This window comes from Artibeus jamaicensis, unplaced genomic scaffold (genome assembly GCF_021234435.1).
Source record: "Artibeus jamaicensis isolate MK-2021 breed Jamaican fruit bat unplaced genomic scaffold, CSHL_Jam_final scaffold_847, whole genome shotgun sequence".
Classification (NCBI taxonomy): domain Eukaryota; kingdom Metazoa; phylum Chordata; class Mammalia; order Chiroptera; family Phyllostomidae; genus Artibeus; species Artibeus jamaicensis.
This window is the reverse complement of record NW_026522057.1, coordinates 4,702,447-4,723,576: the sequence shown is the minus strand read 5'-3', so window position 1 is coordinate 4,723,576 and position 21,130 is coordinate 4,702,447. Positions and strand designations below refer to the sequence as shown.

Sequence of the window (21,130 nt, the reverse complement as noted above, 5' to 3'; positions counted from 1 at the left end):
CTGCAACATCTATCACCGGCCATTCTGGGAGCCTCCCGGCTCTCACTGGTGGGCGCAGCTTCCCGACTTCCTCATGCCTTTCCCCCTCGGCCCCGCCTGTGGTTTTCTCACCTGTTGCTGCCCCCACAGGAGCTGATCACTGCGTGGTACATCGGGTTCCTGGTGCTCATCTTTGCCTCCTTCCTGGTCTATCTGGCCGAGAAGGACGCCAACTCCGACTTCTCCTCCTACGCTGACTCACTGTGGTGGGGAACGGTAGGTGAGGGTCTGTGTAGGGTTCCCCTTCTCCTTAGGACCATCCCTGACCATTGCGACTTCTGATTCAGGGTTGAGCCTGTCCCTGTCTTTCCTGCTATGGCTGGGACCTGCCCTGCCCCAATGACCAGCCTGCATGCTGGCCCCTCAACTTGCCCCAGTGGACTGCTCGTGCCCTCATCTAGTCCCAGATGTCAAGGCCCTGTGACCTAATGTTCTTGCTTGGGGCTGCAGTGGGGGTGGGATTTGTCTGTGCCCCTAACCACTCCCTGTGATCGGCCCCCTGTGAGCACCCAGGGGGGCCCTTTCCCTCTTGATCAGGCTTCCCTCTGCCTGTGCCCTCGGCAACTCTTGTGGGTGGCCCCTGCGACCAGCCCTGTGGGTGACCCATTTGTGTTCCCAGATTACACTGACGACCATCGGCTATGGTGACAAGACGCCTCACACATGGCTTGGCAGGATCCTGGCTGCCGGCTTCGCCTTACTAGGCGTCTCCTTCTTTGCCTTGCCTGCTGTGAGTCCTGGTCTGCCCGGGGGAGAGGGGGCCTGCTAAGCCCTTATTCTGCATCAGCAGTGGGGGGCACCTCCGAGGGGAAGACATTGCCCTTTGTTGTCCCCACTTCCACATTCCCCCAACTGTGCTTGTCCCCCTAGGGCATCCTGGGCTCTGGCTTTGCCCTGAAGGTGCAGGAACAACACCGGCAGAAGCACTTCGAGAAGCGCAGGATGCCAGCGGCCAACCTCATCCAGGTACAGGATGCCTAGGAAGCCCCTGAACTGAATTGGTGTGTCACCACTGTGTGCTGACTCTTGTGTCCCAGCTTCACAACTGTGACTCCACTTTGAAGCTCAGAGAGGAGATGTGACTTTTCTGGGTCAGATGCCAAGTCAGGAACAGAGCTGGGGTGCTGACTCAGGTAGTCGAAAACGTCCCTGGGCACCGGACGCCCAGTTTAGGATTCGCCAGAGCTGCCCCACTGGCCGACTCAGGTGCCAGCTCTGTCAGGCCTGAGGTGGCGCACAGCCTGGATGGGAGGCCCTGGGTGCCTGGTGGAGACACTTGTCAGCTGTGCAGCCAGCAGCAAGCCTGATCCACTCCCAACACCTTAATTTGTTAATTCATCCCACAAGCCCTCCCCATATCAAATGAACTTTGTCACTACAAACCAACATCCCTTTCATTTCAATGCCTTGAAAGAAAGAAACAGTTCTCTGAAGGACTTCTAACTGGGGGCCTTGAAGGGGATTCAGGAAGGACTGTTCTGGGAAAACGACACTTGAGCGGAGAGCTGGATGATGGGTAGGTGTTAATTAGGTGATGGGGTGAAGGGGGAGCATTCAGGGTAAGGGGACAGCATATGTAAAGGCCCTGGTGGGCTTGGTGAACTTGAAGGAAGCTAGCATGGCTGGAACGGAAGGCTGAAGGAGGAGTGGATAGTGGGTAGCGGGCAGGTGGTCCAGGCCCAGACCTGGGGGCCCCAGGGAGGAGTTTAACGTTTTCCTAAGAGCCATGTGGAACCATTGACAAGTTTGAAGGAGGGGAGGGGGTTACAAGGTTTGATTTGTGTTTTGAGAAGTGGTGAATGGATTTGAGGGTGACTTGGGTCAGTGCGGGAGACCGGTGAAGAGACTCTGGCAGCGGTTTGGGTGAGGCGGATGCTGGGAGATGTAGACCAGGGTCGCAACAGGTGACGTGGAAAGAAATGGGCAGACGCTGCATATTCAGGAGATGAAATCAGCGATATCAGGAAGGAGGGAGAGGGAGATGGTGGGGTGACTTCCCGGTTTCTGGCTTGCCCAGCGGGATGGATGCTTGATGGCCCTGCTCCCTGGAGTGGGGCCAGATTTGAGACATGAAGAACGTGAGTTTGGCTAGTGCGCGTGGAGGCCGAGGGTCTTCTCAGCCCCAGGGGGGCGATGTTGAGCAGGCAACCAAATGTGCAGGTGTGTAGCTGAGAGGAGAGCAATGGGCTGGGCAGACAAGTAGAGCCCTTGCTGACAGCAGTAATAAAGCCTTGGGTGTGGATGAGCTCCCCTAGTGGGGAGAGGAAAGAGGGAGCAGAGAAGATGGTCCAGAACTGGGCTTTGAGGAGCCTCAACATTTTGTGGCTGGGCAGGAAAAGTTGAGCCAGCCGGGGAGACAGAGAAGCGGCAGCCAGGAGGGTGGGATGGAAAACAGGAGTGTGCGGCCCCCGTCTGCCCTGCTGTGCTGCAGCACTCTGATGGGGCATGAGCTGAGACAAAGGCTCTGATTTCTATGACTCTGTGACTCAGCCTTGGCTTCTCCCTGGTCAGGAGTGTGTGCAAGAGACACTCCTGCGGGAACAGTTCAGGGAATGTTGGCACAGCCCAGGTTGGCGTGCCACCCTCTGGCCCCCCACCCCATGTCTGACTCATTCCTCCTTATCTCTCCTCCCTGCAGTGGAATTCTGCTCCCCATCCCTGCTATCTGCAGCTACCAGCCCAGCCTTTCCTTCTCGGCATCCCCTGGGGCACAATGGCCACTGCCCCAGGGGAGCTGGCCTTCCAAGGGGCAATGTAGGGGCAGGCAGCTGGCACTGTCCATGCCGAGAGACAGCTGGTATTGTGGTGCCCATAATTAATGAGACAGTCTGGCAGCTGCTCCCCAGCCTAAGCCAGGGGCCTGTGCAAGCAGGAAGTAAAAATATTCCTGTCCGGGGAGGGTGCCTTGCTGTGGAGTTCATCCGTGGGCAGTCCGTTAAGGGCATGTGGCACCCAAAACTGGGGGGCATGCAGGGCCGGTTCTGCCTCATCCTGCCTAACAGCTTCCATGCCTCCCTGCCCTCGCTGACCACCCCACTCACTGTCCCTCCCTGGCTCTTCTCCTTACCTGGAGGGAAGGAAACAGACCTTCCTCTTGTCTGGCGCTCATCCCTCCTGCTGCAGAGGAAGCCTGCAAGTCCGTGGATGCCGAGGGAGGTGATGCTCTGTCTTCCCCTCCTCAACCCCAGGGGCAGTGACAGGCAGCTGGGAAAGATGGGGTGGGGTTATTATTAGTAATAACGATTCACTCAGTCAGCATTCATTCCTCAAACATTTGCAGAACAGTTTCCATGCACCAAGGTTACAGTGGGGACCAAGACACCGCTTACAGTCTAGGAGGAAAGACATTAATCACATACACAAAGCATAGATATCTATCAGCTGTAGTGAGGGAGATAACAGGAGAGTTTAAAGGGGGAACTTGGCATTTAAGCGCCAACTATGTGTGAGGCACTGCACTTGGCATTTCACATACATTCATGCATTTAATCCTCGAAACACCCTGTTAGGTAAGTAGCAGTACATCCATTTTACAGATGAGGCAACTGAGGCTCTACAGCTTTATGTAACTGGCCCACCCTGTAAGGGTCGCAGCTGGGATTGGACATGCAGGTCTGCCTCAGGACTGAACCCCAGGTCTCCACGGCCACCCTCTCAGTCCCTTGGCTCTGAAGCTGACCTGCTCCTCACCTTGGGGAAGTCATTTCTCTCTAGGCCACCATGTGTTTGGTGGGCCTGATTGGTGGCTATGGAATTGGAACTGGCTTCTGCTTCTGTGCACCCTTCAGCTGGCCCAAGGCCTGGGTGCTGTCAGGGGCAGAGGGCTGGTGGGGGGTCGAGGGCCCTCACTGATGCTTTGTCCACCATTTCCCTCCCCCCATACCACCAGGCTGCATGGCGCCTGTACTCTACTGACATGAGCCGCGCCTACCTGACGGCCACCTGGTACTACTACGACAGTATTCTCCCCTCCTTCAGGTAGGCCCTGATGCAGGGGGTAGCGGGGGAAGGGGGCTGATGGTAATGCCCCTTGAGGACAAGTGGCTGGGACTCAGCCCTGGAGGGTGGGAAAGGGGTGAGCACCTGGGGCTGGCTCTGCAGATCCTAACTCAGAGCCGGGAGGGTCCTCTCCCACTGTCTATGGCCAGGGAAGGCTGTGGACACTGAACATAGGGCGTGGGGGGAGCCCCGAGCCCTAGAGAGCTGGCAGTGCCCATGCTTATCCACAGCCAGCTCATCCCCCCTCAGTCTGAGCTGGGGGCAGTGTCAGCTCCTGCCAGCCTGGTGTATTGCAGCTGGATAGAGAAAGTGTGGGGTGGGCAAGAATGGGTGTCCCAGAGCTGGGTGCAAGGGCCTGCATAGCGCCCCTGTGTGCAAATATGTACCTCCTTCTACTGTGCGAAGCAGAAGCTTAGGGCTCAGAAGTGAGTTTGCCCCACTGGCCCAGGCTGGGGTAAGACTGCACAGGGGGCGTTATTAATAGCATCATCAGGATCTGTGTGGCCAGGTGCTGGGCCTGGCCTTGGGCAGGAATGAAGACCAAGGAGCACGGCCGGGTCCCGTGGGCCGGCGGGCATCAAGGGGGTGTCAAGGCAGGCCTGGCTGCTGTGCTCAGCGCTTCTGCGGGTGCCTTTTTTTGCCTCATTAGTTCTCCAAGAGCAGCTGTTGCACAACCCCACTCATTCCTACATCTGGCCGCCCCCTCCCTGCTCCCTCCCAGCCCTAGGGGATTCCCAGGGGAAGAGCTGGGGAGAAGGGGCTGGGAAGGGGGATTCCTGTAATCACACTGGTTACCCCCATCTCTGCACCTGACAGAGGCAGGCTCCCACCTCAGAGATGAGGAGGGTGGTTAGGTTAGAAGAAGCTGCCCTTTCCAGGAGGAGACCTCAGGACTCAAGCCCTGGCCTTGGGGAGTGGTGCGGGCGCCGGTTTGTTAGAAATATGATGTGTGTGTGCAGGGGAGAGAAGGTTTTGGGGTGAGGCAGTCCTTGGTCCTCTGGTAGGAGGAACAGAGCTTGGTTTAGAGATTCTGGATCCACTGGGCCTCCTGCCCCTTGGACCTCAGTTTCTTCATCTATGCAATGGGAAAGCAGAAAGGGGAGACAGCTTCCTTGGGTTATGAAAACAGGAAATTTCTGGAGAGTTGGGCAGAAGCTGAGCCCCAAATCTGGTCTCCAAGAACCCAGAGCTGCAGGGGAAAGAAGCTGGGCCAGTCACTCTATCAAGTCTCCCTCTTCAGCCTTAGTTTCCCCCCTAAAACCCAGAGCCATATCTGGGGGGCGAAGAATTCAGGGCTGCTCTTGGTCTCCGGGGAGGCACAGCTCCACATCCAGGCGGTCGGCTTGATGGGCAGAGCAAGCTGGATTGGAGCTTCCACTGGCCCCCTGGAGAAGGTGCTCTGGAGTGTGCCACACCTGCACAGCCACACCTGGCATCCCTGGGGATCCCCCAGGTGTAGAAAGGGAGGGAGGAAGGCTCGCCTCCCCCACCCGGAGCCCCTGGAGCACCTCTAGAGGGGCAGGGTCTGGTGGGATATGAGCTAGGAGCTCAGTGCCTGCTGGGTGAGGGGTGGTGCCAGGGCCCTACCTGCCGCTGACGGTGCCCTCTCCTGCAGAGAGCTGGCCCTCTTGTTTGAGCACGTGCAACGGGCCCGCAATGGGGGCCTACGGCCCCTGGAGGTGCGGCGGGCGCCGGTACCTGATGGAGCGCCCTCCCGTTACCCGCCCGTTGCCACCTGCCACCGGCCGGGCAGCACCTCCTTCTGCCCTGGGGAAAGGTAGGGGCCCTGTGGGGCCACCGCCTCCTCTTGCTTCTCCTCTTCCTCTTCATTCTCTGTCTCATCCTGTCTCGGACCTGCCTCCAGCCACTACATGGGTGTCTGGGCCTGCTCTGGGGACTCCCAGGTATTGTCAGGTATAGGCCAAGAGCCTCTCTGGAAGGGCCAGGCTGGACTCATCTTTTTGTCACCTGGGAGAGTGGGGGAATCTGTCCACACCATCCTTTCTCCTCACCTCCTCCATTCATTCCATTGTCTTCTTTCTTTCCCTGTTTCTACGTGCCCCCCTCACTCCTCCATCCCTGCACCCTCATCCCTCCCCGGAAGCTGGAGAGAGGAGGAGGCTGCTGGCCACAGGTGCATACGGCTCAGGTAATCGTGGACATCATCCTGGGGTGTGAGGGCAGGGACCCCTCCCCCAGCATGTTTCTCTAGGAAGGGCTAGACACTGAGCTTGCCTCTTGGGAACGAGATGCCAGCTGGAAAGAGAGCTCTGTGACTAAGAACCACTCTAGGACCTACGTAAACTCGACCAATGACGAATGCTCTTGTCTTGTGTAACCCTTGTCCATCGCTTTGCTAACCCAGAGGATCCTCCTGGGATTTTCCCACAATGCCTTTTCTCCTTACCGAGGGACATTTTGCTGCTCCCAACAGTCTTCTTCCCCTTGACCTGACTTTCCCGGAGCTTTTGCATCTTGAAAGAAGAACTAAGAAATAGTGCTTACTCCCACATAGAATGTTCATAATAGTGGACTTTTAAGCCTCTTTGGATAAAGGAAGCCCCCTCACTCACAGTTTGGGAAAGTGGCTGCCCCTGTGGAGGTATAGCTTGGAGGTCAAGGATTCAATCCCACCTCATTTCCTACCTCTCCTCTACCCATCTCTTTATTTTGTCTCATCTTCACACATCATCCCTGCATCAGCCAGCCAGGCATCAGGGCCTTGAGCTTCAGGTGTGATGCTGAGCCTGGGGCCCAGAACAAGGGAGGAGAGCAGAGGTGAGCCCCTCTGTGGTCAGGAGGAGGAGGTGTGGCGAAAGCTTGCCTCTGCCACCTGATGCCATGTGTCCTTGCAAAAGTCATCAAGTCACTCTGAGCCTCTGGGTTCTGGGCAGAAAATCAGTGATGTTTAGGCTGATAAGGAGCTCTTGGTTCTCTTGGTTTCTGGGAGGAGGTGGTTGCCGTGCAGGGGATGCTGGGAGCAGCATTCCTTCCCTGTTCTCAGTGAGGACGCTTCTTGCCGGGGGCTTAGCAGGAAGCAGGCAGAGTGGCAGAGCCCTTCAGGTCTGGGGCTGGAGGCGGGGGAGGTGCGACTAGCCAGGCCAGACCGGCAGCTCCTGGATCTGCATCCGTGGTGCAGCCCCACTTGGGTTCTCTGTCATGGCCTGACGGCTGTCGTCGTCATCCCATCTTCAGGCAGAAATTCAAAAGTTTTGGCGTTGGTGCAACCTTGCCCAGCTGAGCCAGGGTGCTCTGTGGCTGCCAGTCACTCTGGTCTCAGCTCACCTGAATAGAAAGGCTCTGAGAATGGAGATCAGCTCGGAGACCAGAACCTGTACCACCCCTCACAGCTGCTCTGGGTCTCTAGGCCCCCCAAGGCCTAGGAACAGATTATTGCTGAGCACTTGGCCGTCACTAATTTTTAGCCTTCTGTCTGTCTGCCATGGAGTGTCTGTGTGGCTGGGGCTGGTGGTGGTGGTGGAGTGTCCCTTCTACCAAGGAACCCCAGGGGACTGAGCTGTGACTTCTAGGAGGTCAGGCACCAGACTCAGGAGAGACACTTATAGGAGCCTTGGAATGAGTTCTGGCTCTGCCGCTGACCCCTTGTGTGGTCTTGGCCAAATTCCTTCAGTGACCATATCTTTAATCTTGGCAGTCTGGGCCCCATGCGTGGGTGCCCCCAGTGGGACCCCACACACATACACATACACACCCCTGATTGGCCGCATCCTCAGCGGTGCTTGCTGATGGGCCCAGGTCGAGCACATTCCCAGGACTGTACAAGAAACAGGATTCCTGGGGCCAGACATCATCAGGCCAGTGCCTGCCCTCTTTGGGGTTTTGTGATGATGTGCTAAAGCAGTGTTTCTCAAAGCATGTTCCACGTGCATCTTGGGTCAGCATCCTGTGGGGTATTTGTTGAAAATGCAGGTAGCTGGACCTCTCCCAGAGGAGAATCTCTGGAGAACAGACACAGAAGTCTGCTTATTCAGCCTTCTCCCCAGGAGATCCTCATGCAAAGCTCAAGAACGTCTGCATTCTGGGAATGTGGGCTGGAGGATGACTCTAGTCGGGGGGCCTTCTCTCCCACCAGCAACAGGAGGCCGGCTCCACCTGGAAGCTCCCCATGCTCTGCCCACCTGTCTCTTTCCCACTAACCTCTGTTTGTGTCTTGTTCTCAACTTTCCAGCCAGATGTTTAGTAATAAACGGAGTTTCTTTCGGATCCACGCCAGCTGGAGACCGAGGTACCCCCTTACCTGCTCCTCCTGTCCCCGCTCCTCCTTGCTCCACTCAGTTTGGGGGCTGGAGAGGGGGACAGGACGGGCCAAGGACAAGGTGCATGTGCCTGCCGCCTGCCATCTGCCTCAGGGTCCCAACGAGCCCCTTACCTTCTGGGGGATGCCTCTGCCAAGTCTGGGGGCATGGGCCTGGTGCCCATTCTGCCAGGAGGGACACTTCTAGGAGCCTTGGGATGAGCTCTGGCTCTGCCGCTGACCCCTTGTGTGATTTTGGCCAAATTGCTTCCCTTCTCTGGACCTCAGTTTCCCATCTGTGGAATGGGCAGATTGAACTAGAGGCTCTCTGAGAGTCCCTCCCACTCTGACTGTTGCTGGGCCTTGGCTTTACCTTTCCATCGCCTGCCTAGGGACCTAGCAGATGCCTGAAGGAGTGGGATTGGCACCTCCCTTGCTAATTCCAGGGCCCAGCTCTTTTAGCCACATCACCACTACATTCCTTGGTCCCTGCCCCGAGCCAGGCCCCACAATGGGGACAGGCTGATGAATAAAACATGGTCCCTGGAAAGTTGCAAAGAGTAATTGCTATTCGGTGCAGTAAGTGCAGTGAAAGGAGAAGGCAGAGGGCCTGCGGAGCTTGGGTTGGGCGCTTCACCCCAAGAGGGCCAAAAAAGGAGTGGGCGTGAGGGAGGGTGTTCTAGGCCAAGGAAGTGGCAAGGTGAGGAGGCGAGAGAGTACAGCCATGGCAAAGCACCGGGCATCCCGGCATGGCCAGAGCTGAGGGTGAGAGGTCAGGAGCTGAGGTTGGGGGCAGAGCTGGGTCATGAAGAACCCAAGAGCCCCTGTGGGCCTCATTTTGTCAGCCCTGCCTGGAGGCCTGGGCTCAAGGAGTCCTGGGTTTCCCAGAAGGGCCTCTGGGGGCCTGTGGACTGGGGGGCCCGTGAGTAGGAGATGAGTGACGGGGTTCCTGGCTGCTCTCCCCAGAGGCCCCATTTCCTAGAAATGTGGGTTCTCAATCCGGACCCGAGTTTCTTCACCTCAGCACGGCTGACATTTTGGGCCGGATAATTCTTTGCTGTCGGGAGCTGTCACATGCATTGCTGGGTGTTTAACAGCATCCCTAGCCTGGAGCACACCCCAGTGTGACAAGGAAAACTGTCTCTGACATTGTCACACATTGCCCAGTGAGCAAAATCACCCCCAGTTGATCATGGCCCCGGACCCTATCCTGATTGCTCATTCCAGGGAAAGAACACAGTCCATGCAGTCAGAAAGCTGGGTTCCAGCCTTTGCTCCACCCCAGGAGCACTGGACCCTGGGTGAGTCATTTCACCTCCCTCTACATCTGTAAAACAGGGATGGAAAATACGGAGCCCACCACACGAAGTGACTGAGAACTGGAAGGGCTGAGGCAGTGAGACAGGACCTTGCGTGTTCGAAGGAGCCTGGGAAAGGAAGGCGCTCCTTCGATGCCCGCCGTGTGCCAGGTTTCTTTCCGTTTTCTTTGAGCTTTTAGGCTCCAGAAAGGCTGATGTGAGCCACTGTCTGGGCCCTGCCCAAGGAGCTGGAACCCAGGGCCACCCCTGGGAAAACAGAGCCTTCTCACCCTGAAGAGAAGCCCAGGGCCTCTGGCTGGCTGGGCAGCAGCCCACAGCCCAGGCTTGGAAGCTCCTTCAACCACTGCAAAATCAGAGCTGGAAAAGGACTTTTCAAAGCCTCTAGTACAAGGCCCCAGACCCTTTCCTCCATAAGTCCTGCTGAGTGCAAGCTGTCTTGCTTGCATACTTCTCATGACAGGGAGGTCACCCCCTCCCCCAGAATACCATTGGAGTGATGTGCTGGGCGCAGAGATCTGGAGTACCAGGCCCTTGGCTGAAGGTCAGGGTCTTCTCCACCTCCCTCTCTCCCTCTCCCCCTTGGAGGAGTGGAGGACAGAAGGACGGGGTGCACGGGCTGGGTGGGCGTGGGGGTGCTTGCCAGCATGAGGAGAGCTCGCAGGAATGGCTCTGCAGAGGAAAGTTTGGGAGAGCCAACCTCAAACTTTGGTTGGAATCTTTTGGATGTGTCGAGGGGATACTGGGCCAGCAAACAGCATGCTGGATTGCGGGGACCACCCCTGTCCTTCCCTTCTGATTTTCAGGGCCCTAATCCTTGACCTATAACCTCTCCCCTCTGGGCAGAGGCGCCTCCCTATGAGGATGGCCCTACATCCTGGCTGCCTTCCCGAAGGTGCCCCTGGTTTCGAGGTCTCCCTTACCCCAGGACCCTGACTCTACATGCTGGACCCCATGCCCTGGGCATGGGGGGCCCCGGCTCCCACCCAACCTGAAACCAGAGTCTGTCCTCTGCTATACCCTTGATCTGAAAGTCTTTGAAAGTAGGTGACACAGTCTTGTCCCCAAATTTCTGCCCCACCTCAGGCCTCCTCTGAGACTGGCTGTTGTTCTCCTGAGCCAGGGCCACAAACATTTGGGATAGAAGGGCCCCCAAACATATCTGCTGGGGACCTTCCAAGTGGAGAGCCACAGCAGGGAGGCAGCTGTGACACCCACAGGGCATGGGATGGGGGACGTTTGCATAGGTCCTACTCCAGTAGCGATAACGTGGTCCTTGAACCTCTTGGACACAGAGTTACTCTACCGGGTATCGGTTATCCAGGACCTGTATGGGGACCCCGAGCTCCCCCACTGTCTTTCTCCATGGTCTGGGGAATGTGGTGGGGACCCGGGTGTGGGAAGGGAAGTTTGCGCATGTGCAGAGACGTACCTGTGGGCTCATGTGAGCACAGACGTGTGTAGGTGCGTTTCACTGGGGGCTTAGTGAGCAGGCAGTGGGGGGCATGTGGGACTGAGGAGGGAGAATCCCTGCTCACACAGGCAGGTTATCCGTCCAGGTGGGCACCGTTCAAGCAGGGGAGACTAAAGAAGAACAGGTTATAGATCTCCACTGGGAGGGCAGGCACCAGACTTGTCCTGGGCGTGCACATGGGCCCGGCAGCTAAACCCACAGGGCCAAGGCCCTGCAGCAGGCCAGTATTCTGCACACCCCCGGGCCACCACTTACCCTGAAGTCTGTGTGATGGAGCCTTTAGGATTTTGCAGGGCATTACCTGTGTAGCCGTACTGGGTCCTAAAGCCCTGACCTGGCCAGTGTGGGATTAGATAGTTCCAGACGTAGGGAAAGAGGAAAATATAAATTGACACATGTACGCACACCCCAACATATGTACACACACTGGAACATGTGTACCCACTGTGGCATGCATGCAGATACACACACACACCCTGAACTCCACATAGCCTGCCCTTGTGTACAGCGAGGAGCTGGAGGCTAACCTCAGGGTGCATGGCCAGGTGCCCATCTGGCCTCCACCCTTTAGTGGCCTGTTACCACTTCCACCCACCCACCCACCCACCCATCTGGGCCAGGCCAGCTGTCCTCCTGTCTGTCTTTGACTTCCATCTTGGGTTTCTGTCATTCCTCCCACTCTGACATCTGTCTCCTGTGCACCCCTTATCTGTCTGGGCAATGAGGGGTGGGAGGTCGGGGGTCGGGGGAGGGTCTGCCCAGACTGACCCTGGATCAGCTTCTTGTAAGAGTCAGGGACCCCCTCACTGCACCCTTGTCCCACCCCAGGAAGTCTTCACTTGCTGGAGAACCAAGACCCAATAGCCATCCCCAGGCCCTAAGTGAGCTGCGCCTCCACTCATGCCCACCCTGGCTCCAGCTAACTTGGCTCTCCCCCCCACCCGATCTGCTCTGCCAGCAGCCGGATGGGCCTCAAAGACCGCATCTGCATAGGCAGCTCCCAGCGACGGACGGCCCCCTCCAAGCAGCACCTGGCTCCACCTCCAATGGCCACCTCGCCGAGCAGTGAGCAGATGGGCGAGGCCAGTAGCCCCACCAAGGTCCAGAAGAGCTGGAGCTTCAATGACCGCACCCGCTTCCGGGCCTCTCTGAGACTCAAACCCCGCTCGTCTGCTGAGGGTGAGCCCCTGGGGGTCTGGGGCTCAGGACCTGCTGAGGGTGGAAAGACTTGGTTCTAGTCCTGGCTCTGCAACTGATTCATCAGTTCTAGGCACGGGGCTTCTGGGCTGTAAAATGAGCGTCACAATATCTGCTTTGCTGGGCTCGAGACCAAGAATTGAATAAGAAGGCAGAGAGAGGGTGGCGTTTAGTAGGGGCACCGGCTTTGGAGACAAGCTGCCTGGGTTTGAATCCTGGCTTTGTCATTTGTCCTGAGTAATCTAATCTCTGAGGGACTAGTTCTCCTATCTATAAAATGGGGACAATACTAGTACCTACTTCATAGGATTGTGGTGAGCATTAAACTCACCACAAAGGAGGCCATCCATGGAAGCTGAGCAGAATTTTGGAATATAGTGAGTGCTCATGAAAAGCCAGCTGCATTACAGATGTGACCTGGGAGGGGCAGGGGTGCCTACGTGTGGAGCCTGGGCTGTGCACAGCCCCACACTGGGTTCTCTCTTTACTTCCCCCAACCACCTTGGGAAGTGGGTTCAGTTTTTACCCCCATTTCACAGATGTGGAGACTGAGCTCTCAGCCAGTCAGTGGCAGAGCTGTTATCCTCAACCAGGTCTGTCCAGCTCCATAGTCCACGCCCTCCACCCAACCCCACCTGCAGATACTGTGTGAGGCTGTGAACCTGGTGGTGGTTGCTTTTTTTAAGCTTTCAACCCTCACCAAAGGATATGCTTATTGATTTGAGCGAGAGAGAGAGAGGAAGGGAGGGGGAGAGAAAGAGAAGGAGAGAGAGGAAGAGAGAGAAACATGGATCAGCCTCCTCGTGTGCGCTCTAATTGGAATGGAACCCGCAACTTGGGTATGTGCCCTGACCCAGAATTGAACCTGCAACCTGTTGGTGTACTGCATGGTGCTCCAACTAACTGAGCCATGTGGCCAGGTCAAGAGGTCACTTGTTTGAGTTTTAGCTCTGCTCTTGACTTGCACTGTGACTTAGGCAAGATACTGCCCCTTTCTGTGCCCCAGTGTCCTCCTTGGGAAGACAGGAGGGTAGGACCAAGTCCCCTGGAAGAGTTCTCCCAGATTTGATGTGCTCCAGACCACTGGGCTGGGAAAGGAGGGGGTGGGTGGACAGCCACGGAGGGTGGGGGCAGGAAGCCCCTTTGGCCTTGGAGAGAGGGGACCCGGTTGTGCTGCCTCTGTCCGTGCTGTGTCAGCCCCTCATACGCTGCTGGCTGACACCTGGGAGAGCCCTTTCCTAGAAAGTTAAAGAACCCCACAAACCAGTCTTTGGGAGGAGCGGACCCGTGGGAGTCCAGGCATGGCTGGTGCCGGGCCTCCTCTTCTCTGCTGCCCTAGGATCTACCTGGCCCCCCCACTGCCTGCTCTGTGGGGCCAGGACAGTACCACTTCTCTGTGCAGTGCAGGGCACCAGCCTCGGACAAGCTGGTTCTTTCATCCAGAGGGAAAATGATTTGATGGAGGGGCCTTCCCAGTGGCAGAGCGGGGCAGGGGAGCCAGCCCCTTGAACTTCCTTCCCTCTTGGCCGAAGGATAAGACAGTGTGCAGCTGTGTGCAGAGGCCACAAGCCCGTCTTCTCCGGGACTCCCTGTCCCGTGTAGGGGAGCCAGTGGGGCTTCCTCCAGGGCTTTGTGCAGACTGCCCCGGGCCAGGCCGGAGGCACTCCCACGCACCCGGCCACCTTGTAGGTGTTTACCCCGACTGGCCACAGGGAGAAGCCATGCCACGAGCTGGGGATTTTTACTCTGGGTAGGGCATTATGGGAGGCTGAAGTCTGGTTTGACTTGCGCCCCCGGGAAGGTTCTGAGCCCTTCTGGGCCTTGGTCTCCCCATCAATACCTCTAAGGGTGGTTTGGCATGTAGTGGTAGGGGTGGGAGTGGCCCCTTCTGCTGCCACCACCTGGGTCCCCTGACTTTCCAGAGGGCCCCTCCGAGGAAGTGGCGGAAGAGAAGAGCTACCAGTGCGAGCTCACCGTGGATGATGTCATGCCCGCTGTGAAGACGGTCATCCGCTCTGTCAGGTGAGACTTAGGTCTGTGGGGGGCCCTCCCCCATTCATCTGCCAGCTCATCGCTGCTCCCCATCTGGGGCCTGCCCTCACAGCCAGTGCTGGACTGGCTCCCGGGCACGCCAGCTGCTGCCCGCCTGGCACCCTTGTGTGGGTGGGTGAGGAGGTGGCATATGGCTCCCAGCAGGGTTCCTGCATACTCTTCCGTCTGGAGGGCTGGCTGGGTGGGGCCGTGGGCTCAGCTGCCCATTGCAGCCCCGCTGTAATGCGCTCCCTCTGTTTCTCTCTTGCTCTTGCTCATTTTATGTCAGGCTCCCTTTCGCTGTGTCTCGGTCCTTGGTTGTCCGTCAGCATCTGCCTGCCTCTCCCTGCGTCTCTGTCTTACGCTCTTCCCCTCTCTCTGTTCCTCAGACTTTCTCTCTTTTCCTGGGTGCCTTGCCCTCGGCCTGCCTTTTTCCCAGGACCTCCTCTAGAGCGGTGTTTTTTAAACCACAGGTCACAACAATGTGAAATCAACTTAGTGAAATCAGTATAGTTGGCCATGGTCAGTGTTAAAAAACAATGAATAGAAAATACCCACATGGATCCCAAGTAGTAAGGGTAAATAATGTTTATGAAACATATGTTTCAGTGATTTGTGTACATGTTTGCATGTAGTGGTTTCTGATGTGTGTGCTGGTTTGTGTGTGCTGATGTATTTCTTACGGTAGGTCTTGGTCAAAAGGTTTAAAAACCCCTGCCCTGCTGACTCTACCGGCTATCTCCTTGCCCCCACATCCAGGGGGTAACCAGGGTTTCCTGAACCCCTTAGTCATGGCCCAGCCATGGAACTGGCCCCCAAGCCTCTTGGCATGGAGTCCTGGCCTAGTTTCTGTCTCCAGCCTGTGGCTCAAGATCCAGAGATGCCTTCAGCCCCAGACTCACCTCCTCTCTTCCCTGGATGATGCACCTGCCCACAAGCCTCTTCCCTGTGTGTTCCTTTAAACTCAGAGTCAGCTAGATTCCCCTGCACCCCCTGAGAATCTGAGTTCTCTTCCTGCCCTCTGCACACATCCCGTCTCTCCCCTCCCAGTGACTGGTTTTCGGAACACAGTGGCTGAGTTGCCACCTGGCCCAGGTCAACGCTCCTTGACCACGCCACAGATTCCCTCCCTGACATGCCCCAAGCCTGCTCCCCTTCCTGGGTCCCCATTTCAGGCAGTGGCACCACCATCCATCCAGTCCCCCAAGCCATGGGAGTCACCTTGGACTCAGACTTAGAAGCCTTCAGTCACTTGCAGTCCTGAATTGCTCAAAGCTGTCCCGTATCTCCACCCCACTGCCCCCTTCCAGCTCAGGCCCATCCCCTGGAGTTAGTCTTCCCACCTAAATTTCTTTTGGGAAAATAAGCTCCAGGTTCCCAGGTTCCCTCCAGGGCTGGCAACATGGATGTGTGAAAGCAGAGTGAAGTACGTGGCCCCTTGCCTACCACCCCCACCTCCCATTGCCCAATCCATGCCCGGGATTCAGGGCTCTTTGGAGTACCCTCCTCCAGCCTCTATCTCAAGGCCAGTCTCTTTCCCCTTTTTCCCATATCCTTCCCCCACATTCCACCTCCTATGAATTAGCCCCTTCCCTTCCTATCTTGTTTCAGCTGCTTTGAACTGACTCACACACCTCCATGCCTGCCTGTGTCCAAAAAGCCTTCCTTCATCCCCCACCTCTTGCCCCAGGACTAAAAAGTATCACTTTCAAGGCTTGTCCCCTGACCTCCCCAGCCAAGGTCTCCCTTCTCGTGGCCCTCTTTCTCTCTTCCTTGACATGGCCCCTGTCACCCCATCATTGTCTGTGTTGTCTGACCTCCACCTCAGACCAGGGCTCTTGAGGCCAGGGATTGGATCTGACACCCTTTCATGTGCCCAGGGTCCAGCACAGTGATGCCGGCAAGCATTTGCGGAGCGAATGCAAAAGTGTCTTTCTGCAAACTGTCCTCAGCCACAGTGTGCCACCTAGTAGAGAGCAACCAGGCCCCGTCTCTGCCTTCCCAGGTTGATGCGATTGCAGATACAAGCACATTAGCAAACAAACCTACGAGATGGGGCGTGGATGGGGCTGGGCGTGCTTGGTAGTAGGGAGCCTGGGAGACCCAGCACAGGCGTTTCACCTCTACCCAGGGAGGAGGAGCCCTGGTGCAGGACAGGGCGTGGCGAAGGGACAGAGAGAGGGGGCTGCGAAAGAATTCCTTTCCTCTGAGACCCTCCCCCCGACAGGATCCTGAAGTTCCTGGTGGCCAAAAGGAAATTCAAGGAGACGCTGCGACCTTACGACGTGCAGGACGTCATCGAACAGTACTCGGCAGGGCACCTGGACATGCTGGGCCGCATCAAGAGCCTGCAGGCTCGGTGAGTACGCAAGACTCCATCCCCCATGGGAGAGCCGGGCAGGGAGGCCTCGACCCTGGATTTGGGGCGACGTCCCCAGGCCAAAGCCCCTCCACCAGCGCCCGAATGAAGCCCGAGCGCCCCCTAGGGGCCACTGTGGCAGCTGGCGTTTCTCACGGCTGAGGCCAGTCCCCTCGCCAGAAGAGCCTGAAGAACCACCCCAGTGGCAGCAGGTCTGCTGTGAGAACCTGACTGACCAGCACAGTGCAGGAGACAGCTTTAGATGACTGTTTCCTGGCCATAAAATAATAGGTTTAAAATAATCAGTGACCTCCCATCTCCCAAGGGGACAGGCACATTGCCCTCCATGCTACCTACCTTTTGCATCTGGAATCTTCTGGCACTTCTCTCCAACGAGCGTATAGGAAGAATCCTCACACCAAGACCCCAGTCACCTGCACCTTGCCTGTCTCCCCCTGTGGCCTGAATTCTCACCTCCTGTTCATTCATTCATTCTCTCCAGAAATAGTCATTGGGCCTTTGTTACTTGTCAGATGTGGAAAGCGAAACAGAGTCCCTGCCCTCCTGGAGGCTTCATTCTAGTGGAAGGAGAACAGATGATAAATCAGTGAAACTGGAATGTATCAGATGACAGTAACTGCTAAGGAGAAAAAGGAGGTCTAGGGTTTTATGGTTTGCAGTTTTAAACAGGAGGAGAGGTGCTATTTAAGAGATGAAGGTGAGGCAGACAGCCCTGTGGCTATTTAAATAAAGATATTCCAGAGTGGACAGTGAGTGTAAAGGCGCCACAATGGGCAGGTGGCTGGGGTGTTGTTTTAGGGGCAGCGAGGAGCTTAGTGTACCTGCTGTGGGAGAAGCAGCAGATGAGGTTGGAAGGCTGATGGAACTTAAACTGCACAAAGCCCTGTGGGCCACTGCAAAGATGTTGGTGTTCATCCAAGGTGAGATGCAAGCATCGGAGGGCTTCGGGCAAAAGACAATGGGCTCTGAGATATATTTTTAAAGGATCACCCTAATTGGTGTGTTGAGACTGGCCTGTAAGGGAGCTAGGGTGGAAGCAGGAAGACCAGTGAAGACGTCACTTCAGACATCCAGAAGCTTTGGACTGGGGGGGGGCAGGGGGGGACAGCAGTGGAGGTGGGGAGAAATCATTAGATTTTAGATACATTTTGAAGGTAGAGCTGACAGGGTTTCCTGATGGGGCTTAAAGGGGGTGGGGTGGGGAAAGGCATCAAGGATGAAGAAAATGTTTTGGCTTAAATAAGAGGAAAAAGTTGCTGTCTGTTGGTACAGGGAAGGCAATGAGCAGAGTAAGTTTTGGTCAGAAAAGTTGGGGTGTATTGGGTTTGCGATGCCTATGGAGTGTTGATCTGGCAGTCCGAGGGGAGGGGAGTTCAGAGGAGCAGTACGGGGCTGGAGATACAGATTCGATGTTAACAGTGTATAGCAGAATGAACACCTGAAATGAAGGCACCCTTAGTGCGTGAGAGTAAATAAGTAGAAGAGTTTCTAGGAGCGAGCCTTGGGTCGTGCAGTATTCAGGGGTGAAGGAAAGCCAGTGAGGTAGAAGAACTGGGAGAGGGTGGTGTTTGGGAATCCAAATGAAGAAAGTGAAAGAAGAAGGGGTGCTTAGATGTGCCCACCGCTGCTAACAGGTCACGGATAATGAATGAGGACTGAAAGATGATCGTTGAATTTAGCAACATGGAGGTCATTTGGAATCTAGACAACAGTAGATTTAATGAAATGGTGGAAATGAAAGCCTGATTGGAGTAGGTTTTAGAGAGAAGGAAAGGAGAGAAATTGGAGACAGAGGGTAGAGGAAACACTTTCAAGAATTTTGCTGTAAAGGAGAGCGGAAAAGTGACATGGGACCAGCTCCCATCTTGTGCGCCTTGTAACCCACTGTGTTTCCCCGCCTTTTCCCAGCCCAGTTTCCCACCCGTCCTCCCATCAAGTGCTTGCTTTACTTGTCAGGCTTTTGTGTGATGCCTTTGCTCAGCTAATTGGAAAACGCTCAATGCAGTGGCCAGGTCCCTCCTTTGGCAAGACGAAACGGCCCCCTTCCTCAGGTAGCCGCCTCCTGGCACAGGCTGTGTCTCCCCTTTCAGCAGGCAACCTCCAGTTCTTGTGGGAGGGAGGAGTGGCGTGTGTCTGGGCCCTTTGACGTTTCCCTTCCCCCTGCGCAGGGTGGACCAGATTGTAGGCAGGAGCCCTGGGGACCGGAAGGCCCGGGAGAAGGGCGACAAGGGGCCCTCAGACACGGAGGCGGCGGATGAAATTAGTCTGATGGGACGCGTGGTCAAGGTGGAGAAGCAGGTGAGTGTGCGAGAGCGTTTCATTGGTGTGGTGGAACTGGTTGTCAACCGAGAAGCTCTGGAAGGTCGCAGGGACAAGCGCAAGGAGAGGGTGCGCTTCTCAGAGTCGCAGCCTAGACCACCCACCAGCCAGGGAGGTTCAAGCAGGACCCACGCACCTCCTGCTCCGCAGAACCCCGCCGCACAGATAAGCCTTGCCTCCCCAGTAAGGCTGCTTAGGATGAACCCACTCTTCCGGCTAAGCTCCGCCCCATTGCTATAATCTCAGATAAATCCGTTTAAGCCCCACCTATTTAATTCAACCCTGCCTCTGTTGTCTCTTGATCGCCTGGACTATCCCAACCTGGCAAAATTTACTTTTGACCAGGGGTAAGCCCAGGTTATCAGCCTCGTCCCACTCTCCTGCCAAGCTCCGCTTTTCCCAGACGCGCCGCACCCGGGACAGGCCCCTCCTCCTGGCGTTGACCCGCCTCTAGTCCCCGCCAGACCCGCCCCTAGCCGCCCTCCTGTCAGGCCCCACCTCCAGCATCGCCCCGCCCCGGCCCCAAGCCCCGCCTCCAGTGCCTCCAAGCCCCGCCTCCATCCGTGCCCTGCCCCCAGGTGCAGTCCATCGAGCGCAAGCTGGACGTTCTATTGGGCTTTTACTCGCGATACCTGCGCTCTGGCACCTCGACCAGCCTGGGCACCGTTCAAGTGCCGCTTTTAGACCCCGACATCACTTCGGACTACCACAGCCCTGTGGACCACGAGGACATCTCCGTTTCCGCACAGACGCTCAGCATCTCCCGCTCGGTCAGCACCAACATGGACTGAGGGGCTTCTCAGAGTCGGACCGCACTCCGCCAGCCCCGGGCCTGGCGCTCGGACCCGCCCTCTGAGGCCTCCGGACTCTTCTCTTACTTGAACTCGCTCCCTCGCGGGGAGAGAGGCCACGTGCAGTATTGAGCTGCCTGGGTGGGCGAGATACCCGCTGTGGATGCCAGCGGCCCGCCCCACCGCAGGAGCGTGAGATGCCAGGCCGCACGGAGGGCAGCAGCAGCGCTGCCCCGCGATCTCTGGGCCCCCCAGTGCCCTGCCCGTTCCAACAAGGCTCAGCCGGCCCGCCTGTCAGGGGCACTGCCCCGGGGAGTGGGAGCGGGTCGCTGAGGCTCTGGGCCCTGAACCAGCTTCCAGCTATGCAAGGTGAGGTCTTTGGCCCGCCCTTCGGACAGAGCAGGGAAGCCCTCCCGCCAAGTCCCTGCCCCCTTGGGGGTGGGCCCAAGGTGCCCTCACAGGTACCCAACAAGCACAGATCTCTGCCATAAGGCAGGTGGGCACCATATATGCAAACTATGTTAAATATGCAACTTTGGAGACCCCTATGGGGTCCCTCTGCTCATCCCCTATTGGGAGATGGGCTCCCAGCAGTAGCTGGTTTCAGGCTGCTTGGCCATGATCCCCATTTCCACTCTGGCTTATCACCTCTCCTCAACCAGCATGGGGCCTGTTTCTCCCTTGCCTCCCCCAAGAGCAGTGCCTGGGCCTTTCTTCACTTTTCCAGTGTCCCCTCCCAGGAGCTCCCTCTTCCTCCTCTTTGGCCCTCCATTCACATTTGACAGCACAAGTTTCTGTGTTCTCCCCCAAAGCCTCCCACAGACAATGCTTCCATGTTATGCAAGCAAGTCCCTTTAGTTTCCCTGTGCCTGCAGAAAGTCTCTCACTCACACCGACGCACGCAGTCACACACTCGGAGACATGAGCACAGAGCCGCTTAGCCTTTCCTGGCGCCCCCCCCCAGCAGATGACAGTGGACCGGCCTTGCAGGATGTGGTCAAGTGGTGCCCCCTACTGCATCCAGGTAGATGGGGACCTCTGAAGTGACCCCAGGTCTCTCCAAGCCCCACCCCAGAGCTTTAACAGTGCCCCTTTCTCAAGACTACTCCTTACTGGTCCAGGAGCCCCAAGTGCTGCCTCTGCCTGCCCCCAAGGGGCCTCCTTGACGTTGCCACAGCACAGCTCAGGCCTGGGCCTCTGGGGCCTGGATAGCCCTGAAAAGACCCCAGGCGCTTCCCCAGGGGGTTATCAGGCCCGCTCCTATTTAGGCTTGCTGCCTTCCTCATCACTGTAAGTCCCAGACAAAAATTGTGCGCCGAGCGACTACCA

The 21,130-nt window shown here is 56.9% G+C and overlaps 1 protein-coding gene across 2 annotated transcripts in view; it reads left to right on the top strand.

The window, feature by feature from the left end:
• KCNQ4 (potassium voltage-gated channel subfamily Q member 4) overlaps window positions 1–20,747 on the top strand; it is a 54,522-nt gene extending 33,775 nt beyond the window's left edge. Inside the window, exons 5-14 of one of the 2 annotated variants that reach the window (XM_037149707.2) lie at window positions 130–255; window positions 659–769; window positions 910–1,005; window positions 3,929–4,017; window positions 5,654–5,815; window positions 12,042–12,262; window positions 14,203–14,302; window positions 16,539–16,670; window positions 18,860–18,989; window positions 19,589–20,747. In XM_037149707.2, coding sequence (XP_037005602.2) covers window positions 130–255; window positions 659–769; window positions 910–1,005; window positions 3,929–4,017; window positions 5,654–5,815; window positions 12,042–12,262; window positions 14,203–14,302; window positions 16,539–16,670; window positions 18,860–18,989; window positions 19,589–19,801 — 1,380 coding nt within the window. In that variant the 3' untranslated portion in view covers window positions 19,802–20,747. The remainder of the gene's footprint in view (window positions 1–129; window positions 256–658; window positions 770–909; window positions 1,006–3,928; window positions 4,018–5,653; window positions 5,816–12,041; window positions 12,263–14,202; window positions 14,303–16,538; window positions 16,671–18,859; window positions 18,990–19,588) is intronic. The other variant, XM_053660672.1, reaches the window with a different exon arrangement.
• The last annotated feature ends 383 nt before the right edge of the window (window positions 20,748–21,130 follow it).